At 53.0% G+C, this 15,530-nt stretch overlaps 1 protein-coding gene across 2 annotated transcripts; it reads right to left on the bottom strand.

Annotated features, from left to right (window-relative positions):
- Nucleotides 1–1,577: 1,577 nt before the first annotated feature.
- Nucleotides 1,578–14,095, bottom strand: LOC135982829 (caspase-14-like). Of its 2 annotated transcripts, XM_065591126.1 has the most exons (6): nucleotides 13,147–14,095; nucleotides 12,455–12,680; nucleotides 8,599–8,718; nucleotides 5,844–5,950; nucleotides 2,849–2,965; nucleotides 1,580–2,543 (listed from the first exon to the last, which is right to left on the bottom strand). In XM_065591126.1, exons 1-6 carry the CDS (start codon nucleotides 13,282–13,284, stop codon nucleotides 2,538–2,540), a joined length of 714 nt encoding a protein of 237 aa, XP_065447198.1. In that variant the 5' UTR covers nucleotides 13,285–14,095; the 3' UTR covers nucleotides 1,580–2,537. The 2 variants fall into 2 exon arrangements, with proteins under 2 accessions (XP_065447199.1, XP_065447198.1); XM_065591127.1 differs by lacking the exon at nucleotides 8,599–8,718 and having other exon boundaries at nucleotides 1,578–2,543.
- Between the last annotated feature and the right edge of the window lie 1,435 nt (nucleotides 14,096–15,530).

The following is a 15,530-nucleotide window of genomic DNA, read 5'->3' on the forward strand; positions in this document are numbered from 1 at the left end:
GGGGGGCAAATGGCAGAGCTGGGCCAGCTGGTGGGTGTGAGTGCAGGGCCCGCTGCACTGCCCACCCCCACATCTCCCCATCCCTATCCCCCCCAATCTCCTCCAACCACCCATCCCCTCCATCCCCCCTCCCACACCCTGATCCCTGCCCTCCTTCCCCATTCCCCACCCCTCCAACCACCCATCTTGCCCCACACACACCCCTGCCCCCAGCCAGCCGGAGAACCCAGGGATCCAGCTCGAGGTGCTAAAATCTGTCTTGGGCAGGGGGTCTTTTTGTTTTGTTTATTCTGGGGGGGGCACACTTGCTGGGAGGGGCACTGGGGAAAGGGGGTTCAGGCACATTAAGTGGTGGGGGGATAGGGAGATGGAGGGGAAGGACAGGCCAGTAGGAAGAGGCAGAGAACAGGGCCTGAGGTACCCATGGGCATGCCAGGATCGGGGAGGGGGGGTCTGAGCCCCCTCCCTGCCCCCCTGCGAGCCAGGATACGGGGCTGGGTGGAGCTGAACCAGGCCCCAAGAACTCACTGGGGTGAGGAGCTGAGACCAGGCGCTCTCGCTGCATGTCCTGGGCTCCCCAGGAACGGCTCATTCCACTGCTTCGAGCCCGACTGAATCTCCGTGCGGGGGGGGGGGGGGGGAGCAGGTCAAGGTGGGGCGCAGCTGGGGCCCCCCCAGGCCTCGATTGCTGGGGGTCTCGCTCATTTTCTTCACCCACCGCTGCTGGTTACACTTGCTGCTGTTTATTAATTAGGTCATTAGCCATTAATTGTTCATGCAGTTTGTTACTGGCGGGGGGCACAGGCCAGAGCGAGGGTCTGGCCGACAGGGGATTGATGGATTTCGTCAGGCCCGTTTTCAGGGTGGCCCAGATATTTCTTCCGACAAAACTTCCCTGCCCCGGAGAAGCTGTCTGCCGCGGCGGGTTCGGGCAGCTGTTGTAGGAGGCCCATTTAAAATCTAAAACCCAACAGCGTTAGAGAGACTGCCCTTCTGGCGTCTGTCTAGTTACCTTGAAGAGGGTTAAGGGATGACTTGATCCCGATCTATCGCTACATGGGGAATATTTAACAACAGGCTGGGAATTATCTGGGGGCCGTTCTCTGGCCTGTGTCATCCAGGGGGTGTCAGACCAGATGATCACAATAGTCCTTGGACTCTATGAATCATTAAGACTCAATAATGACGACGCCTAACTATATATCAGAAGGTTTCAGAGTTAACACCACATTGAGTGACACTCCCCAACCCTGAGAAATTGTTTCAGGCAAATTGGAAGGGGTGCATAAAAAAACAAAAAAAGATTTGATGGCGGGAGAAAATGCTTCTGGTGACAGACTTAAAGAGATTACTCTGTTGAACTTCCCAAAAAGAAAATTGAGAAGTGACTTGATCGTGTGTACAAACGCCTGCCCAGGGAGAAAATCCCTGGCACTGAAGAGCTTTTTCATGAACGGAGAAAGACAGAACATGAGCAACGGCCGGAAATGAAAGTCCAACACATTCAAATTAGAAAGGCGGACCCCTCGCAGAATTCAGTTTTTATGTTTCCATAATTTCGATAGAGAACAGCAATGATGATTTTTTAAAGTATTTTTTTTATTAGTGATTTAAATTTTCATACTTGTGCAAAATGCTGGGGGTGCAAGCAAGGGGAGACAGACAATATTATTTAATGCCAGCGGCCACTGAAATTCAAAGTTAACACACACATTGTCAATGTCCCACATCAAAACCTTCTGAGTCAATATCCATAAAACAAACGCTCAGATGTTCTCAAGCAGCGTTTTTCTTACCTTGCCTACCTGCAGTGGCGGATTAGCCCTGGGGAAAATGGGCACCTCCGCGCCCCAACCCGCTCCGGCCGCCCGGCGCTCCTGCTGGGGAGCTGGGGAAGCCCCCGCGCCCCCACCCCATATCCCTGGCAGGCGCGTTGGTGGGGGGAGCACTTGCTCTGGCCCAGGGCCCCCCAAAAGAGTAATCCACCTCTGCCTACCTGTACATTTCGATGATTGTCAATGGAAATGCTTTTTGCTGGTTTGTGCATAGATGGGGAGAGCGAGTTTAACACATAAAAATCTAACCTTTCCCAGCCTAGAAATCAGGTCGAGTTTTAACAGCACGGGTGACTAGCCACTGGGACAAACTCACCAGGGAAGAGGTGGTTTCTACGTCTCTTGCCAGGCTTCATCTCCAGCCAGGTTGCCTTTCTGGAAGATGCTTTAGCCAAACAAGCTGTCGGGCTCAGTGCCTGGGTAACGGGGTGACGTTTTCGGTCCTGTATCAGTCACACTTAGACCAGCGGCGCCCTCTGACCCCATTTTCTCTGGTTCTCGGCAGACGTGAGAGCTGGAGACTTGGTTGTCTCAAGTGAAGGCTGTGGGTCTGGATGCTTGGAGTGTTTGTCTGAATGCGCTAAGAGTCGGAGGCGCAGGGGTATTGGTGCAAAGACTGGGTTGGATGGGCGGAAAGTCTCATTGGGCACAACGGGACAGGAGAAGCTGTGTTAGACAGGCCCAGGGAGTGATCGGTGAGTCTTACTTCTGGGGGAAAACAACAAAATGTATGTTGACCATGGAACAGTATAGGGAATACATCCAGGCTAGGGAGAGAACCCAGGTGTCCTGACTCTCAGTCCCCCCCCCGGACTCCACTCCTCTTCCAGAGCCAGGGTTAGAACCCAGGAGTCCTGAGTTCTCAGGCCAGTGCTCTACCGGTTGATCAGAAGGACAGGCAGAATGGGTGCTGCTTTCTTTTACCTTTGGCGCTCTGAGATTGATGGTGGAGTTAGCTGTGTGAAATGTACGTTTCACAAACCAGCGGGAAAACGGTTAAGATTCCGACTTACCTTCAAATAGAGCTTTTTTGTTAGAGTGGACGTTATTTCCGGGTGAGTTATTCTGGTTTCCCTTTGGTTTTCTTTGTCCTCCATCATGAACTCTCTCTTAGAAATCATGTCCGTTACCTAGAAGAGGATCGAGTCATTTGAAAATACAAATCTATCAGGGGAAAGATGGTCCTGTGGCAATAACTTAACCCCCGCACAGTCGGGGGGTGTAACGTGAAGAGAAGTAGGCTGAAGACAAAACAAACTCAGTGAAATACCCGTCTTCCCTTTGTATACGCTGTGTAACTGCTGCATGCCTCTGGCTAACGTAGGAGCAAAACCAAACTGTAAAATGGAATTGCCGGTCCGTGAATTGGGACCAAAACCCCCAAACAAACAAACCAAACAAATATTATTTTTGCAGACTGAAGAGTTCTGAAAAGTCAAGACACAAAGTAAGATCGTCTGCTCCTTGGGCATCTGTTTTTCTGTGTCTGCACAGAACCTGACACAGCGGGGTCTGGGCCAGGATTGAGTGCCTAGGCACGACTGTAATACACCTCACGTACAGCGCCTGGCACAATGGGGTTCTGGGCCATGACTGAGCTCCTAGGCACTAAGACTTTGCCTGCCTTGTCTCTTTAAAAAAGGGAGCTTTGTATCTGTTTTCTGGGACAGGCAGGGAAGCTTATAGGGTCACACCTTGTAGGAGGTCACGTGAGAGGGGGTTCGATTGTTCTGCAGAAGGGGTTTGAGGTGGGACATTAAGGGGTAGGAGACAGGTGGGGGTTACAGGTTGTTGCAAGGAGCCAGTGTCCCTATTAAGCCCACGTGTTGAACTGTCTAGCAGCGTTATGACATAGTTCCCAGGCTGGCCTTTGGGCGCGTTTCCTTGGAGGGGGCGGACTGACCATTGTCATTTGAAAGCTTGTCCCTTGGTCCAATAGAAGATATGACCTCCCGCATCTTGTCACGTTAATCTCCTGGGACCCACAAGGCAACAACCCAGCAAACAACTGGGGAAGGCATCGTTTTGGGGGGAAGTTCATGATTTTTAAGCCAGGCTCAGGAGTTTGGAGGCCTGATCCCTGAACACAATGTGACGTTACACCCCATATTCTTCATGGAAATATGGTTATGATACGAATATGGTATGACTAAGATGTACTTTATGCAAGATGGTTCATGTGAGGTCTCATTGGAAAGGTTACGATTTACTGAATGTGTTTATCCAATTTGTATGCATGTATCATTTCTGTATCTGAAGCTGGGAATATTGACCATGCCTCTGTATTTATCACAGAATCTCAGGGTTGGAAGGGACCTCAGGAGGTATCTAGTCCAACCCCCTGCTCAAAGCAGGAATGAGCTATGTTGGATGAGGCCAAACAATGTTAGTGGCTGATGGAAGAAATGCACAGAAGCACAAGGATTACCCCAGGAACTGTGTGCAATAGAAACCTCTCAGAGATATTGCTACACACTGGGAACTGTTTGACCCAGGTCACAGCAAAACAGCTTTCCAGCTATAAAAGAAGGACAATGACAACATGAGGGGTCGTCACTCTCCCTACAACAACACACCTGAAGAACAAAGACTGAACTGTGAGATGTGATGGTCCCAGGCTAAGATCTTTAGCCTGTGTATGAAAACCTGGGAAAGCCACGGCACCTTGTGCTTTAAGAATCTGCCAGCCTGTTTACCACTCAGGGTGAGAATTTGCTAATTTGTATCCTACCTATCTAGTGTGTTAAGTTCAGTCTGTGGCTTTTGTTTATTTACTAAGGTCATCTCTTTAAATTCACCTTTTGTCATTAATAAACTTATTTCTGGTTTAGAATAAAACTCAGTTTATGTAGTTTCTAACCAGGGGGTGGGGGGAGCAAGAAGCAGTGCACGTCTCTCTTCACATTGAGGGAGAGGGTGGATTTTTATGACCTTGCACTGTGCAGATTTGTCTATACAGCGCCAGACAGTATTATTTGGGGTTTATTCCCCAAAAGGGGTGAGCACGTGAGTGCTGGGGGAATCCTCTCACACAGAGCCGACTTCAGTCTGTGTCTGCAGCGGGGTGTGGCCCTACGTGTGTGGGCTGCAAGAGGCCAGAGAGCCTAATTCAGCAAAACGGGGAGGGAACCCAGGCTGGTGGAGCAGGAGGGGCTCAGTGAAACCCCAGTACATCAAGTGGCATCCTGACAGGGGGGGGGGGGGGTCCAACCCATCACACACACACACACACACACACACACACACACACACGGTTTCCTCATCTGTAAAATGGGGTTAATGATACAGCCTTCCTTTGAAAAGTGCTTTGTCATCTACTGCTGAGACAAGTGCTAGATAAGCACTAGGGATTATAATGTATCTATGTTTTATATTTATACCCACATACTTTATACATCTTATGTAATACAAAATATATATTTTGTGTATAAATAATATATTCTTTGTTAGAATTTTATAAAATATAGAAAAGGTGGGTATACATAATATATTTTATATTTCTACACACATTTGTCTGTATAACGCATATGTGCATATACACAAATACAGAGGTAGCTGTATTGTATCTACAGTATATTTGTGTGAGTGTGTTATATAAATGCACACGTATAACAGTTAAACATCGTTGCACCCGTTTCACTCTGTAGCACCCTAACAACTGTTCCCACTCGACTTAAAATGGCCTGGAATAAGCCAGGTTGAAATTGAATGAAGCGTGCTGGGTTTGCACCACTTTGATAGGTCAGTTTAAATTCCCACCTTATGTTATACTGGTGCTGATAAGCCCTTAATGCCCCTTAGAAACAGTCTTCCTGTGGGCCGGCCACATGCTGTAAAAGCACCAGCAATTCATTAAACCACACAGAGCCTTGGGCAGCTGGGATTTGAACTCTGCTGCATCTCCAGAAACAAAGCGGCTAGGGAGATCTCCCTTTGCCGGGCTCAGCAGCCGGTCACTTATCCTCCCACTTGATAGCAACAGAACCTCTCCAGAAGCCATGCGTTTACCGTGGTGAATAGCTCCATGATGTCCCAGCAGGGGTACTTAGTGAATACATCCACCATGGTCTGAATCAGCCAAGAGCCTGTGATTGCATTTCTAATTGAGTAAAAACCTGCGGACGAAGGAGGGAGAGTCATTAAAACCACAGACCCACACAGGACTTCACTGCCTCCCAGCCTGAAGCTGCTGGAGTCAGGGTGAGACCAGACACTTGGATTCACTGAACAAAGATACCTCAGGATGTGCCAGACGGCTAGAGCTTCCAATAGCAAGACTGCGCTGTCAGGGACAAGTTTTGCAGAACAATACTAATAGACCCCATTATTCCCCCAGAGCTGGGAGAGAACCCAGGAGTCCTGGCTCCCAGCCCCCCCTGCTCTAACCACTAGACCTCCCTCCCCTCCCAGAGCTGGGGATACAACCCAGGAGTCCTGGCTCCCAGCCCCTCCTGCTCTAACCACTAGACCCCACTCCCCTCCCAGAGCCAGGGATAGAACCCTGCTCTAACCCAGGGGCAGAGGAGCGAATGGGGGACAGGGCCTCAGGGGGAAGAGGCGGGGGAGGGGAGGTTTTTAAATATTACAAAGTTGGCAACTAAGGCTGTCAAACGATTAAAAATTAAATCATGATTAATCGCAGTTTTAAATCGCACTGTTAAACAATAGAATACCAGATACAACATTCGTATGCCCCTTCATGCTTCAGCCACCATTCCAGAGGACATGCGTCCATGCTGATGACGCTCATTAAAAAAAAAAAAAAAGCGTTAATTAAATTCGTGACTGAGAACTGAGGGAGAATTGTATGTCTCCTGTTCTGTTTTCCCCGCATTCTGCCATATATTTCATGTTAAAGCAATCTTGGATGATGACCCAGCACATGTTGTTCGTTTTAAGAACACTTTCACTTCATATGTGACAAAACACAAAGAAGGCACCAATGTGAGATTTCTAAAGATAGCTACACCACTCGACCAAAGGTTTAAGAATCTGAAGTGCCTTCCAAATCTGAGAGGGACGAGGTGTGGCGCATGCTTTCAGAAGTCTTAAAAGAGCAACCCTCTGATGCGGAAACTACAGAACTGAACCCCCAAAAAGAAAATCAACCTTCTGCTGGTGGCATCTGACTCAAATGATGGAAATGAACATGCGTCGTTCGTACTGCTTTGGATTGTTATCAAACAGAACCCATCATCAGCATGGACGCGTGTCCTCGGGAAGGCTGGTTGAAGCATGAAGGGACCTATGAATCTTGAGCGCATCTGGCACGTAAATATCTTTCAGGTGACATTGTAAACAAGAAGCGGGCAGCATTATTTCCTGCAAATGTAAACAAACTTGTTTGTCTGAGCGATTGGCTGAACAAGAAGTAGGACTGAGTGGACTTTGTAGGACAAAGTTTTGCATTATTTTGGAGTGCAGTTATGTAACAAAAACATTTTTACATTTGTAAGTTGCACTTTCCCGATAAAGAGATTGCACCACAGTACTTGTATGAGGTGAACTGAAAAAATACGATTTCTTTGTTTATCTTTTTTACAGTGCAAATATTTGTACAGTAATCAAAAATAATAATATAAAGTGAGCACTGTACACTTCGTATTCTGTGTTGTAATTGAAATCAATATATTTGAAAGTGTAGAAAACATCCAAAATATTTATAATAAATTTCAGTTGGTATTCTATTACTGTTTAACAGTGTGATTAAAACCACAATTAATTTTTTAATCATGTTAATTTGTTTTGAGTTAATTGCTTGAGTTAACTGTGATTGACAGCCTTATTGGCAACCCTATAACCCAGGAGTTCTGGCTCCCAGCTCCCCTGCTCTGACCCACTGCACCCCACTCCTCTTCCACAGCCAGGGGCAGAACCCAGGAGTCCTGATCTCCCCCTTATAACAAAAGTGTAATGAGCCAAGTTCAGTAACTCCCCACTTAACGTCCTCTTGCTTAACGTTGTTTCGATCTTACGTCCCTGCTCAATTACAGAACATGCTCCATTTAAAGTTGTGCAGTGCTTTGCTATAACGCCGTTTGGCTGCCTGCTTTGTCCACAGCTGGCAGCTCCCCATCAGCTCCCCTATGCCCCCCACCAGCGCCTCCCGCCCGCCAGTAGACCCCGCGGATTACCGCCTTCCCCCTCCTCCCCCCGCCTCTTGCCCACGGCAATCAGCTGGCTTGCGGCGTTCAGGAGGGAGTGGGGAGGAGCGAGGACTCGGCGCGCAGGCTCCCCCGCCCTCCCCTGCCTCCCGAACCCCGCAAGCCAGCTGATTGCCACGGGCAGGAGGCAGGGGAGGGAGCGGGGAGGAGCGAGGACGCGGCTTGCGGAGTAAAGGGGGAAGAAGAGGCGGGTTAAGGGTGGAGGCTTGGGGGAAGGGGTGGCGTGGGCGGGCTTAGGGTTGAGCCCCCGCCCCTGGTGCTTGCAGAGTAGGGGAAGCTGCCGCTGCACAACGTGCTTCTCCGAACCTACAGCACCTTCAGCCTCCTTGCCTGCCTCACTGTCTGCAGTGCCAGTGGGCTGTGCCTGTGTGGGGTAAGGCGGGGGCACCTCCCCACTAGAGTACTGTACTGTACTGTCTGGCAAAAACAAATTTCCCTGGAACCTAACCCCTCCATTTACATCCATTCTTATGGGGAAATTGGATTCACTTAACGTCGCTTCGCTTAAAGTCGCATTTTTCAGGAGCAGAACTACAGCACCAGGCTGTAGCTTCAGCTACTTTGATACAAGCAGGGTGGGAACAGGTTCACGTCGGTACCGTTTTTGGATGAAAAGACGAAGAGGCAGTCGGTGTGCGTAGGAATCCGCCTGCGATGGACCTGGTTGACCGAGTCACTTACAAGCCTATCACATTGAAGCACACCTGGGTCTCCTCTTCCTAAAGCATAAAATAACTTCCTTTCAGAAACAGCAATGAGAATGGAGCAGAGTCACACACACTTAGCGAGTGGTTGCTAGATCCAGCACATGTAACATCTCATAAAACAAGCCTTAGAAGGACATCATTTAAAACCGATGCAAGGGAACATGGTTTCCATACAAAGCATAATTAGCCTGTGGAACTCCCCGCCACAAGATGCTTCTGAAACCCAAATGTTCTCAGCAAGTTACAAGTTGCAGTTTAAAGCCAAAATTTGGCCATTTTAAGAAGAGGGGATTTTTATTGTTTTCTGCTTTTGGTTTCATTTCAGAGTTGATTCCTCTCCCTGCCTAACTGTCCATTTTGATGTGCATGTGGGGGGTGGGGATTCCAGAGAACAGGGTCAATTTAAAACAAAAATTCAGCAAAAAATTCAAAGTGGGGATGCGGCGCTGTCAGCTGGTTAGCAGGTAAAGACCTTAAAGTGTTCCATTCACTTGTTTGCTAAATGTGGAGGTTAGTGTCTTTATTTGTTTGTGACGGGTTGAATGCCATTTGCATTGTACATATACCCTGTCTGATGTGTACTAGTGTAACTAAATCAGGGGTGGGCAAACTTTTTGGCCCAAGGGCCACATCGGGGTGTGAAATTGTATGGAGGGCTGGGTAGGGAAGGCTGTGCCCCCCCAAACAGCCTGGCCCCTGCCCCTTATCTGCCCCCTCCCACTTCCTGTCCCCTGACTGCTCCCCTCAGAACCCCTGACCCATCCAACCCCCCCTACTCCTTGTCCCCTAACCATACCCCTGGAATCCCACCCCCTATCCAACCCCCCATGCTCCCTGTCCCCTGACTGCCCCACCCCCTATCCACACCCCTGCCCCTGACAGCCCCCCCGGGACTCCCACCCCCTATCCAACCCCCCCATGTCTCTGTCCCCCGACTGCCCCGACCTCTACCCACACCCCCGCCCCCTGGGACTCCCATGCCTATCCAACCCCCCCGACCCCTGACAACACCCTGCCCCAGAACCTCCGCCCCATCCAACTGCTCCCTGTCCCCTGACTGCCCCCCGGGACTCCCACGCTTATCAAACCGCCCCTGCTCCCCGTCTTCTGACCACCACCCCCCGAACCTCCACCACATCCAACCGCCTTTGCTCCTTGTCCCCTGACTGCCCCCCGGGACCTCCTGCCTCTTATCTAACCCCCCCACTCCCCACCTCCTTACCATGCTGCTCAGAGCAGCAGGACTGGCTTATTGGAAAGCCTGTGAGGTGCCCGCACGGGAGCGTAGCTCCAAGGGAGGGGGAAAGCTGGGGAGGGGCCGGGGACTAGCCTCCCCGGCTGGGAGCTCAAGGGCCAGACAGGACGGTCCCGCGGGCCCACCCCTGAACTAAATTAACCTGTTGTTGCAATGTCCTTTTCCACGTCTGTATCCTGTGCTTAATTAGCCTTAAATCAAAGAGGCGACTAAGGGGAGATATGATTGAGGTCTATAAAATCATAACTGGTGTGGAGAAAGTAAATAGGAAGTGTTGTTTACTCCTCCCCATAACACAAGAACTAGGGGTCACCCAATGAAAGTAATAGGCAGCAGGTTTAAAACAAACCAAAGGAAGTATTTCTTCACACAACACAGAGTCAACCTGTGGAACTCCTTGCCAGAGGATGTTGTGAAGGCCAAGACTATAACGGGGTTCAAAAAAGAACTAGATAAGTTCATGGAGGATAGGTCCATCACTAGCTATTATCCAGGCTGGGCAGGGATTGTGTCCCAGCCTCTGTTTGCCAGGAGCTGGGAATGGGCGACAGGGGATGGATCACTTGATGATGACCTGTTCTGTTCATTCCCTCTGGGGCACCTGGCACTGGCCGCGGTTGGCAGACAGGACACTGGGCTAGATGGACCTTTGGTCTGACCCAGTCTGGCCGTGCTCATGTTCTGATGATGTATTAGCATTTAGATGAAGATTTACTTAATGCACGAATAGTAATGAATGATACCTGAAATGTTTCCACTTCTCTGGCCCTACTAGAACGAACGGCCGGCAATTACATTTTGTACATCACTGGCACTGGGTCACTTGTGTACGATAGGAAGTAGAACGTTAACTCCAAAGCCATGGTGGAAGCCCACAGACAGTCTGCACAGGCGATCCGTCAGAGCCCATGGTGGGATGAAGGCGCCTGTGAGCAAGATCTATAAAATACTGGATCCTGGGAGTGATTCTCGGGACTGCTTGGGTTCTGCCCGGGGGAAACTGGTGCCATTGGGCTACAGGCTTTAATTCAACTAACATGTGCCCTACTTTCTCAGTCTGCCCTGAGGCTGGCATTCTCAGCTGGGAGCCGCTCGGGGAATGAAAAGGAGCCACTCTTTAAAAGTGTGGCCACTGCTACTTTTTGACTGGCTCTTAGCTGTAAGATCTGCGGGGCAGGGCCTGTGTCTCTTTCACTGTGTTGCTGTGATGCCTCCTGTACATTTCTGAGTTGCTCCAAAAAGAAATCACCATCAAGTCATTATTAATTATGTGTCTTAGACTCCCCTGTGCTAGGTGCTGTGCATTTTCTATTCTGTGTATTATGGGATATGCTAGGAGCCTAGTTATGGCCCATGACCCCGTTGCGCCAGGCGCTGCACAGACCCAGAACAAGCCATGATCCCTGCCCCGAGGAGCCAACAATATTGGTGTAAGCCAAAAGAGCCAATGGAAGACAGGCAGACGGAGGAGCCCAAGGGAGCAATGAGACCAAACTGACCAGTAACTGGAGGGGTCCCAGCCTGCGTGACTGCTGGTGAGTTTTTTGCAGGCCTTGTGGCACACCAGTGTTTGGAGAAGGAGAATGAGGAAGTGACCCCCTGTCAGTTTCTCTTACCCTACACAGTTTTCTACCTTGAGTTAATTGGTCATCAGTTAAGTTGATGTAAAACTCAAGTTAAGCCAAATGCCACCTTTCCGCTGGTAGGGAAGGGCCTGTGTGCAGGGTGAGGAATGAGTGGGGTTGTGTGTTATATACTGAGCTGGGACTGCTGCCTGTACTTCAGGCTGTTGGACACAACAGGGCAGAGTTAAGGTTGCAGGGGCATCCTTAATTCTGGCCTTCCCTAACTTTTCAGTGCTCGACTTTGCAACTTCAGTGTTCTTCAAACGCAGTTTGCATGTGAGATACAAAGGAGAAGGGGATGACTACGCTGGGGTTTGCTTAAATGGGTGTTACAATCTGAGTGTGAAGAAAAGGAAATTGTAGCTGTAACCCACATTAGCTGGGAGCTTGGGGTTACCTCCCTTAGCTAACACATGGGGGGTTGGGGAGGGGCAGGAAAAGGTAGTAGATTTTACCCCGGGTGTGACCAGGTTTGCCTCTGCAGCTCCCCTTGGGGCTCAGCAGGGCACAACTCACTTGGCCACGTGGTCTCTGCAGTTTGGCCACTGTCTCTTGCAGGGTCTGATGTAAACCTCCAGGCCAGGCCCTCGTGGGGTGGGGAGTCCAAAAACTGGGGGGGGGGGGGGGGGGGGAGGGGAGAAACACCTCAGCTCTAAACAGAGTCATGGGCTGACACTCTCTTCTAAGGAGATCCCCCAGCCCCTTGCTCAGGCTCCCACGCTCTGCTTGTCCGTTCTGCCAGGAGGCTCACCCGCCCGGCGAGCCACTCTGTGTAGACGTGGCCAGGGAGGAGGGGTCGGAATGAAAGAATTAAATCTGGTGCTGGGTTCCCCACTCAAAGGAGGGGGGATCTGAGCCGCGGACTCACCCCCCCGGCAGGCCTGGATGATGAAGACCTTGGGTTTGCCACACAGGGCTTGGCAGGTCTCGTTGGTCATCTCTGCAAACAGCTCCTCCAGGTTCACGTACTCTCCATCGGCCGCCTTGACAACTCCGCTGTCCCCATGCGCCATGATGACCACGAAGCTGCAGCTGACCGGGCCTCGGATTTGGTTTATCCGCTCTCGGAAGCTCACCAGCTCAGTCCGGAATTGCTTCGGGATGAAATTGTGACGGTCAGGAAAGCAATGACAGGGAGTGCACCAGCCCCATGGCGTTGTGTGAACAGCTAATACGGGCAAAGCCTCCTTCCCATGTCCCCGGGGCTGGGATTCTGTTTGCTTCCACCATACTCAGGCAAATGGGCCTGCAAGGACATGGTTTGCAAATAAACAGACCACCTCAAAGAACAGACCCGACTCCTAGCAGCAAAGTCTCCCCCTAAGGGGAGCAGGCTGGGAAGGCCCCGAACATCGGCGAACTGCTGGGGCCAGTGATATGGTGGGGTGGGGAACATGAAGGGGGGTCACCAGGGCGGACTGACTATGGGCAGACTCTGCATGATTTGAAAGGGGACTGCACTCGAGTGACCCAGCTGGAGGGCCTTTAGGGAAACTGAGGCAGGGTTGTGGCAGAACCAGCCCCATGCCACCAGGGCGCCCTGGTTACAGTGCTATTTACGGATGCAGTCGGGTCCTTGACCAGCGTGTTCTGAAATTCAAAAGTCGTATACATCCTGTCCAGCGCCTTGATGTCATTCTCCGCGCCCGGCCGATCTTTCAGCACGCAGAGCGTCAGGGCCCGCCGCGCCCCACTCATGTTGTACTCCTGCAGCAGGGAGTGAGGGTTTTACACCTAGCAGCCCTGGGGCGCCCCCGTTTCCCAGACACGTGGCAGGGGACGACCAGCTGGGCATATAGGGGTGTGAAACCAGACCGAGCCCAGAGCCCAGGACTCCCAAACTGCGGCAGGAAACCAGGTGTCTGTGGGGGCAGAAGCTAAATTCCCAACTACCCAACAGGACTGGCCCAAAGGGAAGCATCTGCTATGATAAATACCCAAAGTGCTTTCTGGTCAGTGGGTATCCAGGGACCCCTCGTCTGGCGCTGGGACGCAGCCCCTCTGGGGTGGGGCACAGGAACTGGTTATACAGGGACCCCTTGGCAAGGCGGTGAGATGCGGCCACCTCTGGGGTGGGGCACAAGAACTGTTTATACAGGGGCCCCTCGCCTGGAGCTGGGATGCGGACCCTCTGGGCACAGGAACTGGTTATACAGGGACCCCTTGGTCAGGCGGTGAGATGCGGCCACCTCTGGGGTGGGGAAGCTGTTCATAGGACACTGGCAATACCTGGGAATAAATGCTTCTATCAGGGCCCCCTAGTACTGCAACAAGGCCAGAACTGACTGCCAGTGGAGAGCCGCCCCGCCGAGCCCCCCCCTCGCCCTACTCGGCACAGCGCCCCCACTGAGCCCCCGCCCCCTGCTCCCCGGCACCCCGTGCTGAGCCCCAAGCCCTCTACCCATGGCATGGCACCCCCTAGGACCACACTGGAGCTTTGGGGAGCAGTACTCATTACAAAGGAAGAAGGACCCCGGCATTTCCACTGTCTATCACCATCACTAACCTGTCCCCGCTCCGCTCTCCGTCTGGACTGCGGTGACTCATTTCCAGGGACCAAGGAGGTGTGCGGAGGGGCCAGCCTGTATACCCAAAGCTGAGGCCCCGGCCAGCCGGTGCAAAGGAATTCCAGACAGAGACGGTTCATGTACAAATGCTAATCTGTGCACAGCCCACCCCCATGCTCAACACACATACCCCCGCACCCCCCAGCACGGCCAGCCAGAGCCACCCCAACCCAGGCCAAGCAGCAGGGCCATCCGTGCCACCGGGATGTTTTGTGGCATTTCACTGGTGCGGGCCCCCTAAATTCAGTGTGGGGACACACGGGCTGGGCCAGGCAGCAGCCGCCCTGCTCCCGGGGTCAGGTGATTTGGGGTGGGGGGTTGATTCCCTTTCTCCCACCGTTATAGTGACAGTCTGGAGCGTGCTGCTGATGTCTGCGCTGACCACACCACAGAGCACGTCATGGACTGGGAAGGGGCTGGTCTGCGTGGCCTGATCTCAGCCGGGGTCTGTGCAGCACCTGGCACAATGGGGAACCTAATCTGGTTAACCTGGTTTGACGTGACTGTGCATTAGTTGGGGGGAGCCCAGGGCTGGGCTGGCAGGGGCTGCGGGACGGGAGTGAGGGGCACCGGCAGAGCGGGGGGCGGCAGGGCTGGGCTGGCAGGGGCTGCGGGACGGGAGTGAGGGGCACCGGCAGAGCTGGGGGAGGCAGGGCTGGGCTGGCAGGGGCTGCGGGACGGGAGCGAGGGGCACCGGCAGAGCGGGGGGGGGGGGGCTGGGCTGGGCTGGCAGGGGCTGCGGGTCGGGAGTGAGGGGCACTGGCAGAGCTGGAGGGGGACAGGGCTGGGCTAGCAGGGGGCTGCGGGTCGGGAGTGAGGGGCACCGGCAGAGCTGGGGGGGTGCAGGGCTGGGCTAGCAGGGGCTGCGGGTCAGGAGTGAGGGGCACCGGCAGAGCTGGGGGGTCAGGGCTGGGCTGGCAGGGGCTGCGGGTCAGGAGTGAGGGGCACTGGCAGAGCTGGGGGGGGCAGGGCTGGGCTGGCAGGGGCTGTGGGTCGGGAGTGAGGGGCACCGGCAGAGCTGGGGGGGCAGGGCTGGGCTGGCAGGGGCTGCGGGTCGGGAGTGAGGGGCACCGGCAGAGCTGGGGGAGGCAGGGCTGGGCTGGCAGGGGCTGCGGGTCGGGAGTGAGGGGCACTGGCAGAGCTGGGGGGGGCAGGGCTGGGCTGGCAGGGGCTGCGGGTCGGGAGTGAGGGGCACCGGCAGAGCTGGGGGGAGGGACAGGGCTGGGCTAGCAGGGGCTGTGGGTTGGGAGTGAGGGGCACCGGCAGAGCTGGGGGGGCAGGGCTGGGCTGGCAGGGGCTGCGGGTCGGGAGTGAGGGGCACCGGCAGAGCTGGGGGGAGGGGGCAGGGCTGGGTTAGCAGGGGCTGCGGGTTGGGAG

This window comes from Chrysemys picta, chromosome 4, assembly GCF_011386835.1.
Source record: "Chrysemys picta bellii isolate R12L10 chromosome 4, ASM1138683v2, whole genome shotgun sequence".
NCBI classification, from domain to species: Eukaryota; Metazoa; Chordata; order Testudines; family Emydidae; genus Chrysemys; species Chrysemys picta.